Below are 25,157 nucleotides of genomic sequence, written 5' to 3' on the forward strand. Positions count from 1 at the left end.
CTTTTCCCCTCAAACTACTTAAGGAGACTCACTTGACTCGCTTTTCTGCTCGGACTGGTTGGTTGCTCGGATATCATCCACCTAAAGACTGCCCGGCAGCCCAAAAGAAATCACTAGACTAGTCAAACCTTGTCAGCTTTCTTTTCCTTTGCAACGTGAAGAGTGCAGCAGTGTTCATCTCATTCCTGTTTCGCTGCTCATTACGCAAAGCCCCAAGTTAGAATCACGCATTTGTCACCTGCAAAGATGCTCATCCCGATCAAGGCAGCTGACGAGGCCGATGGTGTCGAGAAGAAGGCGTCTTCGTCCTCTCCGAAGCCTCAGTATGACCCGGAATTCACCGACTTGGTCATAGCAGCCACCGGCCCCAAAGCCAACCCGCGCTTGGCCCAGATCATGCCGAGTCTGGTGCGGCACTTACACGATTTCGCCCGCGAAGTGGACCTTACCGTCGCCGAGTGGACCGCCGGCGTCGACCTGGTAAGAAAGAGCTCCCCAACCTCTGATATCCATCCGTCCCGACAGTAGAATACACTCTGCAGAATCACGACTCCAAAGCATGTTGGATGTTTCATACGAGCCTCACCTCTCCTTCACTGATTTTCTAACCCGGTTGGTTGCTGTGGGACTGACAAGATATGTAGATCAACCAAGCCGGCCAGATGTCCGACGACAAACGGAACGAGACACAGCTCCTCTGTGACGTCCTCGGCCTCGAATCGCTCGTGGACGAAATCACCTCCAAGCTCCTCCAGCAGCCTGGCACCACGCTGACCCCCTCGGCTGTCCTGGGTCCATTCTACCGGGCCGCGGCGCCTGACCTACCGTACGGCGGCAGCATCCTACAGCTGCCGGCCCCTGTCTTCTCCTGTTGGTAGCAATGGCACTGCCACCACCATCCCTGACTGGGTTCAAGAGGCACCCGGCCGCCTGGTCCACATGCACGGCCGCGTCCTCAGCGCCGAGACGGGCGAGCCCATTCCGGGCGCCACCGTGGACCTCTGGCAAGCGGCGCCCAACGGTATGTACGAGCAGCAGGACCCGACGCAGCCGGACATGAACCTGCGCGGCAAGTTCGCGACCCGCGCCGCCGACGGCGCCTACTCGCTCTACTGCCTGCGCCCGGCCGCGTACCCGATCCCCTACGACGGGCCCAGCGGCCGCCTGCTGCAGCTGCTGGACCGCCACCCCTACCGCCCGGCCCACTTCCACTTCATCGTGAGCGCCCCCGGCCGCCGCACCCTGACGACGCAGCTCTTCGACGCCGAGGACCCCTACGTGGACAACGACAGCGTCTTCGCCACCAAGGAGGAGCTGTGCGTCCGCTTCAACGCCGTCCAGGCGGCGGACGAGCAGGGGGCGAAATGGGAACTGGCCTACGATTTCGCGTTGGGTGCAATTTGATTTGGTCATCTTGACCAGCCGTGTGTGTGTGGGTGTGTGTGGTACCAGCGCCGGCAACGTACCACCTCTAATCTCGGGACTGGGGGCTGGCAGGCAGGGAAGAATGATTATGAGGAACGATGACGACAACGGTGATGGCTTTCTCTCGCTTAAGCAGGTCTTGAGCAGAAAAATAGGGGGGCGGAGAAGGAAGAATATGCCTTGTATTTGGTACCAAAACGAAAAGGAAAAACAACATGATGATAAACTTGATCCCCATAGCTGCCTCCTTGGGATGATTCCATGCACCAAGATTTTCGTATCGTATCGATCCAGTCGTGTCGTCAGAAGTAACGAGTCACGGGTATTACTCGAGTGCCGTTTGCTACGGGCGAGCATGCCGAAGCGAGCGAGGACGCAAGGGCGCACCTAAAAGCCATCGGACGCAGATCACCACGTTATTTTTAGTATCACTGGTTTGTCGGCTCCTCGGCTATCTAGCCCGCCCATTGGAAGGATGGTCTCAGGAGGTCTAAATAATGTATGCGGTTGGCCTGGAGGGAGGGACAAAAGACAAATCTCGCGAAGTGTTATTTTAAATGATAGGTTGTTTTGGATAATTATAGACAATTGGCGGTTGAAACGCCCACTTTGAGACCGCTGACTGCTGCCGTAGAATCTTGACTCATCTCATGAGGTTGCTGTTACCCAGTACCCAATGGCCATCGCCCCTGTATATTCTTTCCTGGAATAGTGTAAGGCCCTGTCTCCTTCGGTTCGTAGCAAAGACGACGAACGATATAAAATAATGATCTGGGAAATAATATATATATGCACAAGAACATAAAAATAGCCATTATCTTTATTCCCATATGTCGTTGATTCTTTTTCTATATATCCGAGAACTGTGTTGTGGCCGAGAGCGTCATTCGAGTAACCCCTTTCTGGGCTCTGCGTGTTGAAGTGGAGTGAGTGACAAGCCATCATCGAAAGTCTGAAGGGGGATACAGGGGTATGTTGACACTACCACTGAGCAGACTCCCCGGGGGCGCCTGGCCAAGGCCAAAGGTGCCGAAGGCCTCTGAGGGATCAACCTGCGAAGCAGGCATATGCATCGGACCAGCCGGTGCATTCCAATTCGGCCAGAGACTGTCAAAATCGAATTCTGTTTCATGAGCGTTGAGTCCTTCCATACCATGAACGCCAGACTGTACAAGCCCAGTATTGACGGGAGAAGCCCCACTGCCTTCAGGGCTTGGCTGTTGGAGTACGGAAGGTAGTATAGGGGGTAGAGACTTCGGTAGACCAGGATTGAGCATCGATGGTTCCTGCTTGATAATGGGAGGAAGAGAGGAGAGGGATTGTTGGGAACCGGGTCTGTTGGGGGCGAAGAACCCGACCATTGGATCATAGGTATTATTAGGTGCCGGGATGTTGATTATGGGTATCTTACGACTAGGAAGAGAGAGCCTCCTTGCCGTTGGCTGCCGGGATTTGTTCGCCCGATCGAAAGCTTCGACGATCCACGACACTCTTTCTGCCTGGGCATCGTACTGTGCACAATACTTCAGAAACGACTTGCAGCTATGAATGGCCTCCTCTGCCTTTGGATTATGATACAGCGAGGCAAACTCATTGCTGAAGATGATGAGGCCAGCTGCGAAGACAAAATGTCTAAAAATCAGTTAGCCTATAGTGTTTCAGAACCCCTGTGGTCTGGGCAATTACATTACGAAGGGGTTGCACTGCGGTAGATACTCTGCCTCCCATGCAGTTTGTACAAGAAGGAGGGTATGCTGCGACGCTTCAACACAGGTTTGGGCAAACTTCTCCATCCTCTGGCTAAGCCGGGACGGCTTGGAAGTTCCAGCAGTCTCCTGCTCCTGGGCCTTTTTGAGGATATACAAGAAGAACGGTCGCGTAAGCAGCATGATCGAATGGCACTGCAGGAGATTGACATGCAAAATGGCAATTCCATGGCTTGGGTCCAGTCGATGGTCGATGGCCTGGCGCCAGTGAAGCGCCGGGTGAAGTGACTCGTTCCACCCTTCTAGTTGCTCTGCTATCTCTTGAGCGACTACTGTCGAGATTTTGCGTTTGGAGTAAACCTTCTTAAGCGTGATTCCAATGGCATGGCAGGTCTTCACTGCCGCATTCAGTGCTGCCACGCTGATCTTCTCGGCTTCGCTGAGCATCGCCGAGGTCCCGTCGATTTTATCAGGGAAATCGAGTGATTTCTCGGAGCAGTCTTCCTCAGAGATGGCAGTTGGTCGACCAAGTGAAGCTGCAGAGAATCTGTCGAGCACGAAAAGAGTCCTCCATAAGTTCCGGCGCGTTCTTCTTTGTACCGCACTGAATATCACGTCGCAATCCTCTCTATGGAGCCCGAGTGCAAACGCTGAACGTACGGCCATACCTGAAAGCTCATTAACTCATTGCAAAAAATACGAAAGAATGCAGATCAGCTCACCATAGTAGGCATATGATGCATTTCTTTTAGAGACGGACAGCATGTATAGGGACATCAACAGCAATGCCTGTATTGACCAGAAATCCGCATCTTCGAAACCTGATACAGGATCGGCAAGGCTTTTGGCATTCCTGAAGAAGAACTCGGCCCTGTTCACCTTTTTATCGGATCGAAGCTTGTCAATGGTTGCTTCTTCTGGGCTGCCCGGCCTGGGCCTAGCCAAGACTAATCCTATAGCGAAGACCATGTAGAGAGAACACAGCACTGAAGGTTCTACGCTGAGAGGGTCCTCGTAGCACTCGTCCATCTGGGTATGAAAGAGATCCCGGTCAAAGACTTCCACCAGTCCAGTCGTCTGCTGGTCGTTAGCGAGGAGTTGCGGCAAAAGGACATCGAACTATCACCCACGTTTACGAAATATGACTGCACAAGAACATCTGCTGTATGACGATCCGGCAAAACTCCACTTGGGGTACTTGGCGGTGGTAGCGACATTGTTGCTTCCATAATCATATGCCGCCTAGGGTCTGTGGTGAAGTCAGATGGGCCGGATATACCCTCTACAATCATACGTATCCATTGCAGGTACGATAAGCTGGCGGAATCTCCGACGTATACTATCTTCAAAGTAAGCTTTTGTTTTTCAGAGAACAGGAGTGATTACGCAGTACGAAAAGACGTCTCATTGTTAAAGAACAACGGCATTCTCGTCACGGAGTGCTGGGCTGATATGAAGCATTCGAAAACCAGAATACTCACACAGCCGACCTGTGGAATCTTGAAGCATCCGGCGCGAGGGATAAACTTCGGCCTCGTCCGCTACACCGCTAGCATTGCTCATTCTGGATCGAGAGTCGGAGTCTATCTCCCCTGGGTTGGTCATGCGACGGGATGGTTGAGTGGGAGTCTTCTGGACTGGTGCTGATGCTCGAGGCCCAGAGATCGGAGGTACTGCGGACGTCATCTCGACGGCATCCCATGGCGTGGTATTTGGCCTGCCAGCTGGAATAGCCTGGCCAGCCTGAGGCTTCATGTCTCCTAAACTTGCTCTCACAGAACGTGGTGAAGCGTCAACATGGCGACGCTTTGTTGGAGAACCAACTGGACTATCGCCGGGATCCAAGTTCGAAGGCGTGTATACGCATGGAAGCTGCCGCTTAGTGCAGGTGTTGCACGGCCTCTGCCCGTTGCACTAAAAACGTATATGGTCAGCGCCAGATCGGCATTTGTGACCTAAATGGCCATGGGGGATAGAGTAGTAGGTCTGGTGGCGCCTCTTGTCATGCCCAAGCATGACTGGCAGTTTTACATTTAGTCTTCCCCGCGCTGTGGACGGCTACACGACTGCGTGGGCCGAGTGAGACAAGGTGCTGCTCGAATCTATTTGATTGTCGGCAGTTGTTATGGCATCAGCCACGTCTTGTGTAAGGAAGAGGCACTGCACTAGCAGAATCCCAGAATCATACACTTGCCATTGAGTTATGTTTGTTACGCTGTCTACTGTTGACATCACTCGATCACGAGATCGTATGTACGGTGAACGACTTGAATGGCTTGGCCAAGGTTCCATGCGCACAGGGCGGGCTTCGTGGAAATAGAGCGGAAGAAGGAGAATGAATGAAGAACAAGTGCTACTTACTTTCTGTTTGCGTCGTTTGCAAGAGTCACAAGCACAAGCAGTCCGTTGTCTTTTGTCAGGGTCGACCTTTGGTCTTGTCATGTTGCCTATGGCGACTGGCAGGTGGGATGTCACATCCGTCATCCGACAGCTAGCCACAAGTTGACAAGCACCTTGTCTGGCAGTGATTGACTAAAGCGGGAACGGCGCCGGTTTACGGACTACTCGGGAGAGAGATCTCGGAAGCGGACAGGCTGCACATAGTCAGCTGACCCTGTCGGAAGAGGATGGCTCAGATGCACTTGGTGCATCCGAGAGAGAAAAGCGTGATGGGTGGTCCTACAGTCGGCTCCGACCAGCGAGGGTGGGTTCGTTGCTCTAAACCGATATTCGAGAAGAGGAAAGCAGGTTTGGATCCGGAGGGTGCCGTAGTAGCTTCGTCGGAAGACGTATTCAGGCCAGGCCGGGCTGGGGGGGTGCCACGAACGTGGGTCTTGGGGAGCAGAGGATGGACCAAGCTGGAGGGCGCCCTTGGTTCCTGGAAGCAAAAACAACAACAAATCCAGCGTCGATAAAGGTGTAAGAAGGATGGTAATAGCCGAGGGCGTCGGATGTGGGAAGGTTTTCCAGGTCCAGAATTGTCGAGGTGATGCAGAACCGGCAAGGTTAAGTAGAACGCAAGGGGAGGCCGAGAAGGCGTGGAGGACTGGAGGATGTGCTTGATTCACTAGAGGCCTCGATGGCTTCTCCCCAAGTGTGACAGTGTGCCCGGTCTGCCTGCCCGCCTGCCTGCCTACCTGCCTACCTGCCTGCCTGCCTTGTCGAGGGGTCTCGATGGGGCGCCGGGGGGAGGGGACTGGGGGTTGACGACTGGGGGGAGGATCAGATGAAAGGGCCATGATTGGTCGGTTGGTTGGCTTTCGAGTAATCAAGCGAACCTACGAGGGCAGGTCGCGGCAGGTTGGCAGATGTAGCGAAGAAGGTGGCGTTGTGCTGGCGTCAACTCTACCTTGGTCGATGCAGGCGGCATATATTGAACCGGCCTGAAAAAGGGACTGATGTGATGGCAGTCTGGGGCATGCCTGTTATGTATGAGTGATCATGTCATGCAGGAAAGCCCGTTACGACATGGGAGAGACAGCTATACGACCTCAGTATCGAGTCGACTTTGGGCTGGATGCAGGCTGGGGTGGTATTGGTGTTTCTGCCCGATGTAGGATCCATCAATGAACACCGACCTTTTTTTCGTTATCAACCAGCCTTTGGGTCATATTTAGCCTAGATGCTTGATCTGGGAATCGGCCCATTCAGTGGTTTTCATTTCTACTGTAGTTGTAATCATCACATGAAATTGGAAGGGACTGCCTTAACTTATCTTGGTCCTTCCAATTTGATGTTCAGATGTCGTTCCTTGAGTTACCGCCCAATCCGAGCCCTGGTATTCTAGGCAGGTACATGTCATGGGTGTTAGGTGTCAGCTACCTTTCAAATTCGGCAGTTGGTTGAAATAGATTGAGCGCCATACACATCCAGGTTGGCTGGGCCATATATAACTCATCTCCTGTGCTTCTGTGCCTGCCGGGATCGATTGAAGTTCACGTCAGCACAGCAAGCATTCGCTAATAAGTCCATGTAAAGCACTAATCCCATCCATGCAGCCATGCTACCTATTGATCGGTGTGGGGGAAGCCGGTGTGGGGAGCCCGGAAGCTGTCGGATAGTGCACCTAAAGCCCACCAGATAGACTTCTTAGTAGCCAATCATTGACCCAACAGTGGACGAAGGCCAAGATCTCGGCTGACATCTACAATAACATTGATCAAGTAGATATCAACCGGCAACCCGATTAATCCAGATCCATTATACGAGACTGTCATGGCCCGCCAGAACTATACTGAGGATATATTACCCCTTTATGACCCTCTTTATGACCCGTCACGTTCTGCAGTCTGGGCATGCATTCTGTTCTGTTCTGGGATTATTAATAGCCGCACGACGCTGTGCTGTCTCAAAGTCCTCTCATCCATCTATTCTCGTGTCCAGGAATTGGCTTCGTCCCAACTTCAGCTATCCTCTCCAACTACGGCACGGCTGACTCGCTTATCGGATCTTGCCCACCGCATCCAATATGGCTTTCCAACATTCTCCCCTTGCCTTTTGCCGGAACTATTCACCATTTGTTCCTCGAATACCACCTCACTTGCTTACTTGTTGCATAGCACATTTATCCAGGGCTGAGAGGCGATAGCATCTCTCCCGCTAACCTTGGCTAGCCCGCCTCTCAAGTAGTGGCAGTGTAATACCACATAGCACAGGACGAGAAAGAAGCCAACGCGTGATGTCCATCCTCGCATCTTGTCCTCAGCTTTCTTCACACCGGTCTGTCTTCGTATCGTTGCTCATTCGCCCGGGGCGCTCGGCGTTCTGCAACGCCAGTGGGCTGGGTGTCGCCAAAACAACTCTAACTTGCTTTTGCCTTTGGCCGTGAATACCTCCTCCTCCCCCCTTCAAAGAAGCTTGCATCATGGAAAGTCTTTTTTCCCCCTGTGCATCACTGGCACCGCTTGTACCGGCCGACCTCGACACGGTCAAGGTCATCAAGTGAGCCGAAACCGAACCCGGACGCATCTGAGATCCTGCATGTACATGTCGTCTTCTCCTGCCAACTGTGCGGGAAGTAGCCCTAGTGATGCGCCTCGCAACTGCAAGAGTCTGCTTCTGGAAGTTCCCCAGGCCAATGTTGATGCTTACGAGAACTGCCCCTGCACACGTGGTTCACGGCCGCCTCGGCTCGACCTTCATCCAAGCTCAGCCCTACCGCTATCATCGTTTCGTCACACTAACTGCTCATGCCCTTTCACCCGGTTGAGATACCATCAGCGCGAGAAAGTTCCCTTTCGCCAGAACCAGGTATATCCCGCTAGCCCGCTGCATGGATAACTGCTGGCTTACTTTTATATGTGTTTGTCGGACTGCGTAGATAAAGAACACACAAACATGTTCGGTTCATTTAAGCAGGTACTTGGGTGCAGAGGCCTGATTCTCCTTTTCCAACTCAGCTCGTTTCCAAGAAAAGAAATCCACTTAATCTCGCCATACCCCTAGTAATTTCGTATTGCCATCAGCCCTGCTGCAATGGGCAATGCCACGACTATAGATACTGATACGCCGGGGCCTATGGGCTATTCGGTGGCGGAAGCGCACTGTGCGCTCCGGGCTCTTGTGTCCGCATGCATGTCGGAGCTTCCACGTGAGCTCGAACAGTACATGGACAAAGTCACCTTTTCCAGCGCCTCGCCCACTGGTAACAAGCCGTGCTTCCCATGCCCTCTGAAGGAGCAGGAAGCAGGCTGCGCGCTCAAGGCGCTTGAAGGCTGCTTAGCTGGCGCCATCGCCGACCTTCGATATGGCAGACAGGGGCGGAATATTGACGTAGATCTGGCAAAAGTAACTTGTTTCTTAATGTCGGCCTATATAACTACCCTTGACGGCATGGGTAAGGCGCATCCCAAGATTAAGTATCGGCTTCCTGGTACGTCGTTTCGTTCCCCCTTGCTTGATACGCTGGCCCCAATGCTGACAAAAAGCCACCAGACACGGATCTAAACCAGGCACAGTCAAATCTATACAGGCGTTTGTCAGCCAATCTATATGAAACATGTAACACAGGACAATACTATCACATCCATGGCTCTCTGGAGGCTAGTACGACACTGCGCATGCTCGACCTTCCGCCGTTCCTTGCTGGCAGCAAAGAATACCGCCAATGCATTGCCATGATCGAAAATGCGGTGAATCGATTATCGATTGCCGAATTGGAGCTCATAAACAACCAGTACAAACAAGCCGGGGCACCGGCTTTGACCAAGGACCAATTCCGCCACACTCCCCACGGACAGGCTCTGGCGGGCATTGCTCCGTTCACAGTACATTCTCTCGATGCCCCCACGCCGCCTGTCCCCTTCCCAGACCTCGACCCGCAGCACTCTGCCTCGGGTCTTACCCAGTGCCTGGCTGGCATACGTGTCCTCGAGCTCTGCCGAGTCATAGCAGGCCCGACGATCGGCCGGTCCCTCGCGGCGCATGGCGCATCGGTCCTCAAGGTCACATCGGCCAAGCTCCCCGACGTCCCCTTCTTCCAGCTCGACGTCAACACGGGCAAGCACGCCACGTCGCTGCACCTCAAGGACCCTCGTGACCGCGCCACTTTCGAGGGCCTTCTGGCGACCGCTGACGTCGTCATCGACGGCTACCGGCCGGGGGTTCTGGCGTCGCTGGGTTACTCCCCGGAGAGCCTGGCGGCGAAGGCGCAGGAACGCGGCCGCGGCATCGTCTACGTGGCCGAGGACTGCTTCGGTGGCAGCGGCGTCCCGGGCGCCGTGTGGTCGCACCGCCCCGGCTGGCAGCAGATCGCCGACTGCGCCACCGGCGTTGCTTGGGAGCAGGGCTGGTTCATGGGGCTAGACGAGCCCGTGGTGCCCCCTTTCCCCATCTCCGACTATGCCACAGGGATCCTGGGCACCATCGCGGCCCTCGCCGCGCTGCACCGGCGCGCCGTCAGCGGCGGCTCCTGGATCGCCCGCACCTCGCTGGCCCAGTACGATCTCTTCCTCCTCCACGCCCTCGGACCCTACCCGCACGAGGTTCAGGAGCACCTGTGGGAGACTCACGACCGCGACTTCTTCGAGCTGCGCCACAGCGACTCGGTTGACGAGGTCGGTGCCCGCGCGCTGCGCAGCATGAAGAGACTATACCCCGAACTGTTCCGCGACGATATGCTGCACAAGGCCTTCTCGCCAGGCTTCGGTGGCGAGGTGGCCTGGCCCAAGGAGCCGCTGAAGGTCGCGGGCATCACCATTGGCCACGTGAGGACGACGCGGCCGAATGGCTACGATGCGCCTTCGTGGGACGGCTGGGAGAGGGACGAGTCTCTATTGGTTGAACAGGCTCTGCCAAGCCTGTTATAACGGATGCCAAACGATCAAGAAAAGGCGAGACGCGCACGACGACGAGTGTCACCGACCCGGCCGGTAGACTAGCATGATTCCGGCTTCAGCCCCAGCTGCCTCAATTCGCCGCTTCTTTTCATGCGAGGCAAATATCCGGAGAGGGGCGGATATCTTCAGCCCTGAGCATAGCGTGCGTACGAGCGGTGGTGCCTGGCGTATTATTATCGTCATTTTGCGGTTTAAATTGAGCATGTACCCCCAGCTGTTTATGATCCAACGTAGTTCTACGACAACAAACCCCTTACGGAGATCGATCCCCAATGTAAACAAAATTGACGAACGATGAAAAGATATTTATACTTTCGGTTTTTGAATGATTTGATGACTAAAGTCCACAAGTATTGATGCAATGGTCTATCCGAAGTTGCCCCCCCCTTCTGCTTGCCAGGAACGCCTATATTACATAACTCGCTTTCACCCGCTTGAAGAAGTCGTCCTTTATAGCACCAGTCGACCAGGGTCGTTCTCCAGAACCATCTTCATCCGTGTCAAGAAAGCCTGTGCCCGCTTCTGCTCAGCCGGGGACACTGTCAGGGTGAACGTGTTGACGCCGGTAGAGATGCCCGAAGCAACCGAGGGTTGCTGCTTGGTAGCAGTCTTGGTGCTCTTCTTGGTACCGCTGGCCAGGAAGTCGATGATGTCCATCTGGCTGGCCTTGGGCTTCGGGGCGACGCCGGTGAAGGAGGAGGGGGGCAGAGCCGCGACCTGGGGGAGGTAATAGCCCCGCGAGACCTTCGGGCTGACCGTATTCAAGCCCAGAACCTGGTTGAACAGCTCGTCGGCAGAGGGCTTGTAGTTGGACGGCAGGGGCAGCTCGTCGTTGGCGACGTCGGCAGCGCGAGCAATGAAGGTCGAGAGGGGCATGAAGGTGCCAATGGTGCTCTCGATACACTTCTGGACCTCGATGACGGAGGCGAGCGACACGGAGAGAGAGATCTGGATATCTTTGGGGGCTTCGGCCACGGGTTCCTTCTTAGTCGCTTTTGCCGGCGCTGCCGGCTTGGCAAGCTTGATGTTGCTCAGATCGAGATGCGAGTTGTGCTCGAAGCGCTTAGCAATCGCGGCCGGTCGGTCGTCGGTCACCTTGCCCAAATACGCCAGTACATCGCCCTTTAGAAGTCGGCCCTGGGGACCGGTGGGCGTCATCTCGCTGATAGCAGACTCGGCGAGGCCGTTCTCCTTAATCAGGTGCTCGACCGAGGGGTAGAGAGGGTACTTCTGGGGTGCGGCCTTCTGACCGGACTTCTTCGGCGTGCTGGAACCGGCCGCCTTCTTTTCTTCTTTGGGCTGTGCCGCCTCGGGTTCCTTCTTGGCCTCCTTTGGCGCGGCGGGCTTCGAGTTGTCGGCGGGCATCTCCAGCGAGCTAATGTCGTCGCCGGGCTCGGCCAAGACGCCGATGCGCGCACCAACCTGCACGCCCTTGGCGCCGTCGCCCTGGGTGATCTTCATGAGGATGCCATCGTCCTGGGCCTCGACGTCCATGGAGGCCTTGTCGGTCTCGATCTCGAGGATCACGTCGCCGGCGGAGAAGGACTCGCCCTCCTTGAGCTTCCACGAGGCAATGTTGCCCTCGGTCATGGTCGGCGAGAGAGCGGGCATGGTGAAGTTCTGGGCGGCGAGCGAGGCAGCGGATGTCCGGAAACCTGGGACGAGAAAGTCACGTCAGCATCAATTGGCAGACAGAAGGGCACGCAGAACGCAGGTTGCAGAGTGCAGAGGATGTTGCTTCGCTTCCTTACCTCTGGCTGTGACATCTTGCGTGACCTTCCGACTGGCCAGCCGGACAGAAAGGCGACACGCGGTCGCGAGGAAGGCCATGTCTGCTTTGCTGGATGCACTCCTATGAGGGATGTGTCGGGACAAGCTGGCGACCTCAATTGAGCTTTTTTCTATTAATCTGAGATTGGAGAGGTACGCCAATGCAATGTCCAGTCGGAGCTGCAGGAGCTTTGCCAAGTCAGCTCACCAAAAAAATTGCCTAAGGTTAAAGCTTGTTGGGGACAGCGGCTCCGGCCTCTGCCGGTGGCCGTCCAGCCTTTGGATTCGGATTATCTACTCCGTTCATGCTCACAAACTCCCTCGCCGTCCACCAAAGAAATTGGATTGCGTACGGGAGCAGGTTCTAATATTGATACTTACGTACATGTTCTACGGCTATTCTGAGTGTCTGGGTCTGTCATGAGTTGAGTGCGCAGCGTGGGAGGTACTGTCTGTCTCACAGCCAGGAATACATTGATAGCACTTATTAAATTCTAGCGACCGGTATGTTGGTAAGTTTTTACACAATACCTAACTTGGCCAAAGCCATTGATATGGACAGACACTCTGGTTTATTAATATTTCGTTGGTTTAAATAATTATAGATATATATATTTACATATTATAAATGAGTAATAGTCTTTTTATTTGTAAGTCAAGACCTCAGTCCTTGGTGATGACTGGCTTTCAGAAATACGTTTTCATTCGTTGGACGCCGGAAAGTTCCGCCGCTACCCGACACACCTGTGGAACTTTTTTTGTGATGCTCAGTCCAAATCTTGAAGCTCTCAAAGCTGTCCGGGGACTAACTGCAACTCAATCCATTGCGGCCCTACACCAAACCCGGGGGATGCAATTTGTGTGTGATCCTGCAACTGGACCTTGATGGCAGCTCCCACCTCTATATGTCGGGGCTTCACCCACCCCGTCCTCCTGTTGATGCGAAGCTCGCTTAAGCAGCCGATGCGACAGCCCTTCTTCATAGCGAGCACGACACCATTCACACCGGCGGTGCGAAGCCCCCTGAGCAGGAGGTTCCTCTCGACAACGCGGCAGCTGCTTACCCAAGCTACCAGAGGCAATGTGGCCCCGAGAGCTACCGTTACCAAAACACCTATCCCGCGCACCAGAGCCGCCAACCCGACCTCGTCGTACGCACTGCGACTCGCTCAGAACAAGCACGGTGCGACCCTCTTCGAGGCGGCGCCGCAGCGCATCTTCCTCGCCTCGAGCTATGCGGCCGGGTCCTTCTGCATCGGCGCTGCTGTCGTCAACCTCTACTTCAACGTCTACAACCCGCCTCCAGGGCTCGGCGACTGGATACCGTACGCCTTCAGCGCCGTGGCCGTCATGCTGGGCTTCTTGGGCATGAACTTTGCGCTGATGCCCGCCCATGTGGTTCGCCTGATCAGGGTGCTTCCTTCGGCAGCCGCTGCTGCGGCCGGGAAACCCGGCGCCGGTCTAGTGGGTGGCGGAAGCAGTTCCGTCGCCCATAAGGTCCAGCTCGAGGTATTGGTGCGGCGACTGACTCCGATCCCCGGGTTCCCCTGAAGAGAATTGTGGTGGAGCCGAACGAGGTCATCATGAAGACCCGTCTCTTCCACCCCAATAGGTTGGAGCCCACCGAGATCGAGAAGATGCGCATGGGCCGGGAATGGGAAAAGCGCAAGAAGGAGCAGCAGCAATACGACAAGGATCATCTCATGACCGCACCTTTCCGCGACGGCGCCTGGGCATTGGGCCAGATCCTCAGCGCTATCCGCCGTGGTCTAACCGGAGAGGGCTTTGCCCCTATCGAGGTCAAAGGTGGCAAGTACAAGCTGGATATCGTCAAGGGGTATGCTTTGGAGGATGGGCGAGCCCTGGACAGGATCGTCAGGATCGAATTAGACCCCAAATATGCCCACTTGGAAGCGAGAAGTCGGTAGATAGCCCAGTGTACCATGCGCAGTCAGTATGCATCCATGTACTATAACTAGATCCTTGCTACAAATAAAGATACTCGTAAACTTTCCAACAGATACTGCGAACTATAGGTGGACTAGATGTAGCACAGCACACCGGAGTCGGCTGCGTCTCCCAATGGGCGTTCCTCCCCGACTACCAGTAGTTGACGTGCTGAATATAAAAAGATTACTTACAAAGCCTGATGTCTCATCATTAAATAAGTCAATGTCATGCAGGCGAGTTAGCAGTCACAACCAAGTCCTTGCGTGCTGCTGGTTCTACCTGATGCAATAGTCACCGGCAGTGATTATACCGGCTTATCAAGTACACAGCTCAGACAGATACCCTTGTAACCACTATTCAGACGAAAGCGCCCCCTCCCTCTATCTTAGAAGACGGGAAACATGAGATCTACATACACACACTTCTACCAAGCCAGTGTCATTAAGAGGTTCCCGCCACTTGAACTCCGTCCCTAAAGCAAATCAAGTAGCTCATCATGAAAGTCATCGTCCTGGGCCTGCCCCGCACTGGGACTCAATGTAGGCTGTCGACCCCTTTATTACCTCATCTGGAGACGACGTCTATAATCACTCGCGAGCCCGTAACTGACATAGGATCCCCTCTTTCAGCTCTTGCAGAAGCCCTGATACATTTGGGCATCTCGCCGGTCTACCACGTGCGCGAGGTCGGCAAGAACCAGCATACGCCGTTGAGGACCGAGGCGATCGGAGCTATGTTCGAGGTAGACAGTCCCTGGGGGCGTGAGGAATTTGACAAGATCTTGGACGAGTATGAGGTAGGCATTTCACATTTTCAATCACCCCGAGCTCGTACATAGCTAGAGAATCGGGAAGTTCGGAGAATAGGCCAAATTTCCGGGTGTCGTGCGCGTGCACGTACGCTTGCGTCTCGGTTGAGCGAGGCTGGCATGGCAGAACTGGTTCCTGCCCCCTTACCCTTTCTGAAGATGCTGCCCTACCTACAACAGGTGGACGAGACTGGTTGGACATATACTCAACGATAATCACAAAACACTGACGCGGAGTGTATGTGAAAAGGGTCTAGCAGACTATCCAGCCGCCATCTTCCCCGAGGAGCTCATCGAGGCTTACCCAGAGGCTGCTGTGATACTGACAGTACGAGACGACGGGCAGAAGTGGCACGACTCGATGATGTCGACGCTGATCCCCGCCCACGCCCAGCACAATCATCGGTCGAGTCAGATGTACCTCCTGGCTGACAAGTACCATCAACACTGCTGGTAAGTCTCAGGCACCGTCCTACTGTGGCAACTGGCTGGTAGCCTGTTATCCCCCTTGTCCATTACCCCTTTCCCCTTGTGGTAGTCATTCTTCCACAAACTGTAACGGCAAGTTTATTGTCTAGACCGATTTGTATGGGATACCCCTATACTTTCATGTCCAATATACGTTCTCTTACTTTTCATTGACGTTCTCTCTAATTTTCGTTGCTTCTCGACTGAACGTTATCAGATCCGTAGCTTCATGACCAGTCAAGGCCATTGACACAAAACTAGGTCCAACGAGTTCTCCCAACATGGGCTGGCACTCTACCGTAGGCACAACAAGGCCGTACGGGATGCGGCCTCGCGTCGCGGCCGGAAGCTACTCGAGTACGGGCCCGGCCTGGGCTGGGCGCCGCTGTGCGAGTTTCTGGGATTTCCGATACCAACAACCGACGTTCCTTACCCACGAGCAGATGACTGGCTGGGCTACAACTGAAAAGAAGCCGAGAAGACATTGCATAACGACAGACGCAAGCGAGCTGGCTAGTGGAGCGGTGACGAAAAACTAGACGGGAAAAGAAAACAGACGGTGAGCTGCTTTCGGAGTTTGAAGCTGAGGCTATGGGCGAGAAGGATATGGGCGCAGTCGGCTAAAGTCGGCGCATCATGCATGTTTACTTTTGATGTTATCTGTATGTATCTATCTACCTACGTATATGTCGATTTGTGATCAACAGCGGAAGCAAGGGATGATGCTCCCAGGATACCGGTGGTCAGAGTTAGCACGTGATTGCTGCCGTCACCGCAGTCACAGCCGCTCACGCAACCTCGTGAACCTGTCACACATAGATGCGAGGGACTACCTTGCCCATGGGGCTCGGCTCAGCGGTCTGCCATTAGCGATATAGAGCATGGTCCCGTAGTCGAACTGCTTTGGGCACATCGGTTGTGCAGATCGCGTTGCTATGCGGGAAGACCCATTCATCATGATGGGTAGTGATATACCGACTGGCCCCTTGCTCAGGAGCTTACCATGGATCGTATCCAGTCGCCAGGATAGTGTACAGCAACCAAACACCCTTTACTAGTGATGTGGGCTGTATAGTAGCTTGGAATACGTGGCTCGGGCCCCAGCACCAAGCTAGAGGTTGGCGATACCATGTGAGGTTGGAAGAACAGGAAAGTTTGACGTTATTTCCGTCCGAGGCGTGACTCCCGTTGCGCCGTTGGACGCTCTCCAGGATTCAAAGCCATATTGTCCGCCCGTCCCTTTTACACGTAGCCAGCGCTCCAGTACAGATCGGTAGCTCCCCGACCCGTACCGATACATGGATCAGGAAGGGAGCACTGAGTTGGCATAGCCCCCCCCCCAATCCGTATCCTCGGTAGTTCGGAAAGGAGGTGGAGGAGGGAGGAGGTTCGTACTAAACAAGAGGACTTCGGAGAAGGGATGAACAAGATTCTCACCGACCGCTCGCTATGGCATGGCGAGGCTGCAAAGAGTGGATGTAGTTTGGATGGCTACGATGGGGTTCCTGGATGTTTGGCGAGTCGTGGAAGTCCAAAATGGGGGGCAGTCATGACGCAGTGATATGTATACTGGTAAACAGCGGTGGATATTTGTCGGTCCCCCGTCTGAAGTCATTGTTCCCTATTTGTGTGTCAGCGCCGATCAAGAACCAGGGACAGCCGATAAGCACGACAGTAGGTTGGAACAAGGCTGCTCTCCCAGCAAATAAACAAGTACGTCATGAGCCCACAGAATAAGTTTCCTGTCAGAGCTGGTTAGATGTCAAGATTCCATCTTGGCAACGGGCATTAGGGAGGGAGTTTCTTGATTGGCTGGCGAAGGCGACGTCCGGGGCTATACAAGCCCATCGATTTCCACATTGTAGCAGGGAGCGCCCCTCTCCTGTGACCTCCCCGCAGTACTAGGTTAACTATTCTGCTTACCCTTGACCAACCATCGATGTAATGCGCTGGAGCAGGTGAGGGGTTGGCTGGATACCTGTGTTCTCTACGCACACATGGTGTCTGTAGGGGGATTTCAAGGAAGTAATGATTGAGAGTTTATTTGTAGCAGTCGGCCCATGGCCAAGTCGAGCGATCGATGTGGGTTGGGTAGTGCCGTACCGACCAACCAAATAGCCGTTGAGCGGGTGTGGGCGGTCAGTCAGCCTCACCTCAAATTCTCGTTTTCATACCACCTACTGCTTTTCTTCTTCCCCCTCTTGGCGTATTAGGGGACCATCTCTTGGCCGTTCCAGTCTTGCATTGACAAGATGCCGTATGCCTCATTTAGAACACGTGACCCACTCTAATAACTGCCAGCCACGCTAGCTAACCCAAGGATGAATTCGATTAGATCTCGATAACAAAAAGAGCAGTTGCAATACCGAGATTAGATCAGGCCTTGTGTGCATAATCTTTCGTAAACGAGCTAGCATCGGTATTGTTGCCGATCCCAACGACCTGCCCGCAACCGTCGGTGAGGGCGAACTAGGGGGTGAAGGCGACCGTGTGTTGTGATACCTACTTCACATGCACTAACCTTGCTACCGCCCCCAAGTCACTATACCGTACAACGATCCTTGCCAACAGCGGAAATTAGACCGTAGCACAGCGAAGGATTTTGGGACGTCTTACGGCGCACTCACTCCATCCGTTCGTGGTCTGATGGATCAGATGTGCAAGGTTTAAGGTTAGCGACCATGAGGTCGGTAGTCAAAAATAGGCCTGTGAATTTCCAGCCCATGTTTACATTAAATGAGTGCATGCTATCGATACTCAAGCGGCAGTTCGATTCCGGATACTGCAGGAGGCTAATTTAGCTGAACTAAAACGAACGGCGGGGAGGCTGAGGAGGGGGAGGCTGAATCTTAGTACGTAGTCAGCATACTGAATATATGTAGTTACGAAATTTTACCTTCGTGCCGCAGACAGGCAGAGGCACTCTGGCTCCAAACTCCCCCGTTGTCTCACAGCAGCAAAGGCACACACACACACACATGCATGAAGGCGCCGTGCATCTGCCGTGCCGTCCGCAACGGCCCGGTGCGGTGGCCTGATGAAGCATATAGCCAGCCAGCCAGCCGACATCACCTCTCTTCCCCTCGGTGTTCTGTGAGAACGGAGTTGGCTGGTCGGGGCTTATCGGCTCGTCCAGGAGAAACCGTAACGCACACAAGCAACATAAATCCCGGTTGTTGCCTGTATAAAGTTGAACTTGGTAGAATGGCTCCGTGCGTATCTATACTCCTTTTAACTTCCTGTCAACCAAATGTTTTACATACATACAGTATACTCAAACCCCACGCGATTGCGGCCGCCTTACACACAGCTGACCAACCCTATTGGGTGGCGGGGAAGGGATTGAGAAACAATTTCCTAAACCGGTAAGAAAGTTGATGACTTTCATTGGCTCCTGGTCAATTTATGCACGAAATGGTGGGGATGCTTTCAACTGGGGTTCTTGCAATGATATCTCCGTCGTCGGAGTTAACAAGAAATGATATGTATTTTCAAGTATTTCAACATGCCCAGAGACTGTTCACAACTCCGAAGTACGCGACGATGGATTGGAATATCCCCCCCGGAGAGTAGCAGCGGGAAGCATCACTGCATACACACATGAGACAAGAGACAGGACCAACAGGCGCGTTACAAAGACAAAGCACAAAAAGTGAATCTCTGATCCGATGGTCAATATGAGGCTTGAACTCATGGCCTTCGCATTACTTAGTATTCTCAAGAGAAGACAGAATATTAGTACGACGCTCTAACCAACTGAGCTAATCGACCAGATGGGTTGTTGACGACTGGGCTTCCTATTTGAATTTCTATCAAGTGTTTTTTTCCCCTCTCATCGCTCTGTGATGTGTGCTGCGATAGTATCCATCCATCTGTGGAATGGCGTGCCAGGTTAGGTAGTGGTACATAAAAAAAAAAGAAAAAAGGGCACCGCCAAGCCTCCCATACGATAAGGTCCCTCCAATCGCAAAGGGTGGGTGGGGGCAGCGACTCGTTATCTTGGGAAAAAAGAGTAGAACAGCAGTTTAGCTTGTCATCTGGCTGGTGCAAGTGTGGGGAGGACCCCGATCCTTCCTTGATCATTCCTTGGTCTGACCTTTGGAAAATACGGTCAGCCGCCTCAGGCGCGGCCAGGTCGGATATAATCACGTATCTTGACGTCGAGACATCGGACGACAAACGTGCATCATTCGTTTGCTCTTGGCCAGCTAGCCCTGCAGATACGCTCTACTCAACCGTGACACTAGAGAGCCAGCGGGCAGGCAACACTGCTTCGGATCGAGACAAAAATGGCCATGTCAGTAAGCTACAGATTTCATGGCATGCCCGAATATCTCGTGGCTATAGGTGAGTAGGTAGGGATTGAGTTTATACACCGGTTTCCCGATTTATGCTTTGTTGTACCCTCATCGACTTCATCGACTCGAGACAGTAGCGCACTAGAAGGTGCGTTGTGTTCTGCTCCAGGATGGACAGCAACGACATGTCTTGTTGACGTTTCCAGAACAATCCACTTTGTCATGTAGCGTGCATTGAAATAGTCTAACGAATAATGAGCGTGGTCGGGCAAGTCGCGGTTGGTCAACTAAGAATGTTCGTGGCAGGGGCTAACGTAGGAGCTCCTTTGGTTGTCTCTAGTGCAGATAACGAGACAACTTAGTGCGTCCTCAATCTCTCCGAACAGACGACTTGGCATGTTGTTTTCCTCGATGCATACTGAAGAAGCCCATACCCTGTGGCGCATAGTGCGCGAGAGTGCCATGGATTTAGGAGGTCGGTTTGCCAGAAGGAAGCGCTTGTAGTCCCAAGCGGTGTAGACATCGCAAGGAATTTCCCCTCCAAACGACAATACATAGCTTCAAGTCGCTCCTGGTTGGCGCCGTGCAGTCGTCCGGGATGATGTGACAGACTCCTCTGTCGTCAAGGAGAGTCGGGGTTTTGGGTGGTCGCGGTTACCGGTGGTACAGCAGCGAGCTGCAAGTAGCCGGCTATCGTTTGTCATACGGTACCTAGAGGTCAGGTAGGCGCTGAAACACAGCCAATTGCCTATCGAAAAGCCGGGGTTCTGCTGGGGGCGGTAAGGGGCCAGCGCTGTCAATCTCGTCGCTATCCGCAAAGCTGTCGGCCCTATCGAGGCAAGCCCGGGCTGCCCGAGCCTCCAAGATTTGCGGCTAGTCGGCAGCCCACTACCAAAAGTTAGCATAGTAAGGACGATTACTTCCCGGCATGGAGTGGCATGAAGTGGTTGATCACCCAGAACTGAACAGATGTCTGGATGCCCCTCAACCCCTCCTCCATGTCGAGACGTGTGAGTGGTGTATGGTGTGTTGCTGGACCCGCGCCCCCTGCTCTCACACAAGGTCACGAGGCGGTGATGAAGGCGGTACGTTGTGCGAGAAATCTTGCGGTGCGACGGAGGCAGGACAAATCAAATCGGTTTGCTCGATAGCCTGGGAACGAGCGGCATTGAGGCGCAAGGTAGCGCAAAGAGTAGCGCTCACCTTGGCTTCCTTGGAACGATGATCTAAATGTGCATGAATTGGGAAGGCTTGAAGCACGACTGGGTCGTTGGGTGAGAAGACCCTGAATTGAAATCGCTAAGTGCCGAAAGGGCGATTTATTCCTTCATCCACCACCCACCACCCATCATCCCCGTCACTGCTGGCTGGCGGGGGTAAAGAAAGAGTACTTAGGTAGCAAGGTCGGTAGGTAGGCACTGTTACACTGCTGACATCAGATACCCTACCTACATACACGTTGTCTGCTAACCTTAGTGCAGCTTCTAGGTAAGTAGTTATTTGGATGAGCGAGCCGACTAAACGTCAGGCAACCGAACCACCAGAATGGACCAATTGCCAATCCCGCAGGACGTCGAATAAAATGCATAATGACATACCCACGATCAATGTGTTCTCTGTGTTCTGCTGTGGGCAAAGAGTGGTTTCGTCGGACGATGTGAACCTGAATCCCAATCAAGCGGCGTTGGGAACCGACCATGTGGAGTTATGACATAATTGGATCGGTTCCCAACGAGATGGCGGTGCTCACGTTTCAACTGGATGCTACAGTGCATCGTAACTCTGGTGCGCAAGACCATCGTTTGATGCCCGCGAGGACTGATTGGGCAAGCCGGACCGCGAAAGCCCTCTCGGCACTTTGGAGAAGGGGGTTGAGGGGTTCGAACGGGGTTAACTTTCGACGTGAGGCCAAGACTGGCGACTGACTACATGTATTCTGCTATCTCTGGAAAGACACCGCCCATCGCATCGGGAAGCAATACACGTACGCACATCATCTACCAGCGGGGATGCACAGGCAAACTCTAAGACAGACGAGACAAACCGCAAAGGGCACAAGCGCCAAGTGCTGTAGGTGACAGATCGGCGGGAATTGGGAGGGGCCTAAGCAGGTATTCGCTCAAAATTCTACGGGCACGTTTTGTGTTGAGATGAAGCTACCGGATTTTCATCACCATCTAAGTTCTGTAAGACGGGTAGAGTCTGTGATACATGAAAAAGTTAGCATTCTCCATCCTGTGAGGGCTGCATGGCGCGTGGGATAAATGACTGTCACCGCCGGGAAAAGAAAGTTGGGATGCACGCGCACCTTCAATCGTTGGAGTCTGGATTGCAAGCGGGCCTGTTGGTTTCTTGATCGTCGAGTCTCGCGAGATAAAATGCCATGCAGATGGCATTTCATTTCCTGATGGACATTTGGTCCTCCAACGTCTGGCCGAGTCTAGGCAGGAAGCGGTAAGAGGGGTGCAGGTCAATGGCAGGCTCCAGGTCTTTGGTCTCCAAAACCCATGGCCAGGATTAGCGACTTGCAGCTCATTAGCCTTTCCTGGTACAATCATCCTGGCAACGCGCCAGACGAGAAAAAGAAGAAGGAAGCAGGAAAAGGGTTAGGGTACCCATGATTGGACCCTTATTACTTCATGTATCATCGTCCAAGAGATCCTGACCGACAAGTGCGGTGGCATGGCGGCGAGGATGACCAGCGTCTCCCTCGACAGATCAGCCCGGCCCAGGATTGGATGCCACAGTTGAAATGAACGATTGGGATGATTGACTCGCAGAAGAACAATTGAATGGAACCAAAACCCGCCAGGAAACTGCTATGCGTAGCATTAGCATTGACATTGTGAGGCTGGACGCCGTGCAGCTAATGTCCGAGTCGGAGCTCGAGTGGAGGAGGCTAAAAATGGATAAGCAGACTGAGCGAAAGAAAGAAGAAAAAAAATAAGCGACCATTAGTAAACAGCAATGGCCATAGAGCGCGCCCGGTCTCTGTAAACAAACGGGAGCAAAACAAAATTCCCTGCGATAATATATTTGAAGAGGTATATTATAACCTGGTGGGAAAAGGCCCTGTTGGTCGACACCAAGTAGGTTCAGTCGGTGTGACAATCGCCAGAGAGGTGAATAAAGGAGATGCAGGTGTAGTCAGGAGCGTGCTGCGTTCGGCAGAATTCTTCTGCATACACTGTCATGGCTCGTATGAACAAATGAAGTCTTCGTGACCTGTTCCGCCTGTCATCAGACGGTCTTAGCCGTGGTGGTTTAACTGGCTGCCACACCCTTTCAGCAGCCATGGAGATTCCGGCCCCGGTCTAGTCTTCCAAAATCAAAATCATGGTTGCACAGCGTTTGGTGCGGGCCATCTCTCAGAGCAAGGGTCCTGGTTTCTTCCACTCGGTTGACTAGAGAGTCTATGCTAGTTGGGTTGCTGTGGGCATGACTAATTATGATGTTGGCTAAGAAACAACCCGTCTTACTGATTGATGCGAAAGTGATGAAGTGTCGATAATGCCTGGCGGACAGTAAAGCTGCTCTTGATAAGCTGTTCATCGCAGGACGACGAGGATACACTCGAGTTCACTCGATAACAAAGTCGTCGCCGTCCCCACCACCAGTCCCCTCCCATCTGTCTCTCCAAGGTCTCGTCTTGCATTCAGGTAAGGTAGGTTGTGGACGTGCACTTGCATCATTTATGTATGCCTGACTAGCCCACTTGGGCCAGATAACTTGCAGGTTTTCGCATAGCACTTGCATGGCTAGGGTAGATGTACTTTGAGTCAGGTATCTCCTCCACAGGTGGTTCGAGGACAGAAGGCATCTGCGGCTGATACAAGCAAGATAGGCGCTCATTATTGGCCCGTCCAGTGAACTGGCTGACCGATTGGCTGACTGGGAGACTGGACCATCTGATGCTTTGCCGCCAATCTCTCGACAATACTACCACGACAAGTGCCAGTACGAGGTTTTATGGAGGTTCTTCTGAGATGGTGGAAGACCGTGCCCACAGAAGCGGGAGGACGAGAGAGAGAGAAAGTCTTGGATCGTGATCGTACGCCTCATTCTATGAACACAACAACAACAACTGCGCACCTTTAAGAGACATCTCCATAGTAGGTGGCGGGGTAGACCCGTTGAGAAACCCCCCCGAGCAGGACGTTCTCATCGGCCTGCTTGGGACGGCCTCTGCTGGAAAAAACGGTGTTGCAGGCATGATATAAAAAAAAGACTGCAAGAGAAAGAACTACAGGACCGTGCTAGCTTTGTATCGGTACCGACTCGAACAGACTGGGGGTATCACCCGTAAGGTCTGGTAGTACCCCATGCCACCCTCGTTCCAAAAGTGGATGTACCCACACCTTACCTACCAGCATCAATCTTTCATGCTCCAGTCCCCCTCCCCTCCTAGAGACTCCTAGAGACTCCTAGAGAAAACCCACCGACCGACTAAGAGCAACTGGGCCGGGGATCTGAGGAACGCCGGCACCTGCAACTTTGTCGTGGAATCCGGCTCTGGGCTCTTTTTATTATCATAATCCTCCCCAGCCGCCGCAGCCTCCTCTTGCAGCACCTTATCGTCTTCCCGACCTGCCCTTTTGCGTGCTTGAAGCGACTTGAAGACAGAAGAAGCTTTTTTTCTTTCTTACGCACGGCGAAGCACGAACCGATCGAGGAGGCGCCGTCTACAGACAAGGATATTAGAGGAGTCGCTCCTTATCTTTGGAATTCTTCAGGTTCTGTTCTTGTTTTGCCCGAAGCCCTTCTAGCCAGCGAGCGACTTGAACGACCGCGACGAGCCATCGACACGACATACTCCCGAAGACGACTTCATAGAACCACTGTTCGAACAAACCCATTTCACTTGGTTCACGATACCGGTATGTACACCACCAAATGCTGCCCTCCTCCGAACCGTCGAGCCCTTGTGATATGTCTTCCTTTGTCTTCACTATACACAGATTTCCTCTTCACTTCCCATTTGGCCTCGATCCGTCTATGCATTGCTTTTTGGGGTTCCTGTGACTGTGACACTGCTTGTTCAAACTGCTCCAGACTTGCTGCTGCCTCACCTCCGCCCTGATTGTCCTACCCTCCACAACCGCTCTTCTCTCTTCCAACCGCCCCTCCCTCCCATTTGGCCGACCGGCCGCCCGCCCGGAGTATGATGCTCTAAGAGTGAAGTGCATGCAAAGTGTGAGAGCGAGGCCGTGGCCGTGTGACGCAGCCTCTAGCTGCTGTTGAAGACCACTCTTCAAGATGCATCGACGTCTGTCCAGATTGCGAAACGGATCTATAAAGCCGTTATAGCATACCTCTGAGGCACCAGTAGACCTCGATGCGAGTCATGGGTGCCACACTCCTTGCTCTATAGACAGGCTTCAAGATCGACCGGCGT

The 25,157-nt window shown here is 53.5% G+C and overlaps 6 protein-coding genes across 6 annotated transcripts; 4 read left to right on the top strand and 2 right to left on the bottom strand.

Annotated features, from left to right (window-relative positions):
* Positions 1–246: 246 nt before the first annotated feature.
* Positions 247–1,404, top strand: PG994_011006 (uncharacterized protein; the record flags this gene model as incomplete). Its single annotated transcript, XM_066862415.1, has 3 exons — positions 247–480; positions 645–826; positions 849–1,404. The coding sequence occupies 3 exons, from the start codon at positions 247–249 to the stop codon at positions 1,402–1,404; spliced, it is 972 nt and encodes a 323-aa protein (XP_066711525.1).
* A 962-nt stretch (positions 1,405–2,366) lies between these two features.
* PG994_011007 (uncharacterized protein) lies at positions 2,367–5,573 on the bottom strand (the record flags this gene model as incomplete). The annotated part of the gene is made up of 6 exons (XM_066862416.1): positions 2,367–3,057; positions 3,112–3,799; positions 3,854–4,208; positions 4,262–4,470; positions 4,613–5,045; positions 5,493–5,573. The coding sequence occupies 6 exons, from the start codon at positions 5,571–5,573 to the stop codon at positions 2,367–2,369; spliced, it is 2,457 nt and encodes an 818-aa protein (XP_066711526.1).
* Positions 5,574–8,606: 3,033 nt separating this feature from the next.
* PG994_011008 (uncharacterized protein) lies at positions 8,607–10,438 on the top strand (the record flags this gene model as incomplete). Its single annotated transcript, XM_066862417.1, has 2 exons — positions 8,607–9,003; positions 9,141–10,438. 2 exons carry the CDS (start codon positions 8,607–8,609, stop codon positions 10,436–10,438), a joined length of 1,695 nt encoding a protein of 564 aa, XP_066711527.1.
* Positions 10,439–10,918: 480 nt separating this feature from the next.
* Positions 10,919–12,298, bottom strand: PG994_011009 (mitochondrial pyruvate dehydrogenase protein x component-like protein; the record flags this gene model as incomplete). The annotated part of the gene is made up of 2 exons (XM_066862418.1): positions 10,919–12,123; positions 12,220–12,298. The coding sequence occupies 2 exons, from the start codon at positions 12,296–12,298 to the stop codon at positions 10,919–10,921; spliced, it is 1,284 nt and encodes a 427-aa protein (XP_066711528.1).
* An 825-nt stretch (positions 12,299–13,123) lies between these two features.
* PG994_011010 (uncharacterized protein) lies at positions 13,124–14,166 on the top strand (the record flags this gene model as incomplete). The annotated part of the gene is made up of 2 exons (XM_066862419.1): positions 13,124–13,753; positions 13,792–14,166. The coding sequence occupies 2 exons, from the start codon at positions 13,124–13,126 to the stop codon at positions 14,164–14,166; spliced, it is 1,005 nt and encodes a 334-aa protein (XP_066711529.1).
* A 518-nt stretch (positions 14,167–14,684) lies between these two features.
* PG994_011011 (uncharacterized protein) lies at positions 14,685–15,930 on the top strand (the record flags this gene model as incomplete). The annotated part of the gene is made up of 3 exons (XM_066862420.1): positions 14,685–14,984; positions 15,247–15,449; positions 15,726–15,930. 3 exons carry the CDS (start codon positions 14,685–14,687, stop codon positions 15,928–15,930), a joined length of 708 nt encoding a protein of 235 aa, XP_066711530.1.
* Between the last annotated feature and the right edge of the window lie 9,227 nt (positions 15,931–25,157).

The sequence above is a fragment of the Apiospora phragmitis genome (genome assembly GCF_038363925.1).
Source record: "Apiospora phragmitis strain CBS 135458 chromosome Unknown utg000010l:1.0-9815664.0:1.0-9183399.0, whole genome shotgun sequence".
NCBI lineage: Eukaryota > Fungi > Ascomycota > Sordariomycetes > Amphisphaeriales > Apiosporaceae > Apiospora > Apiospora phragmitis.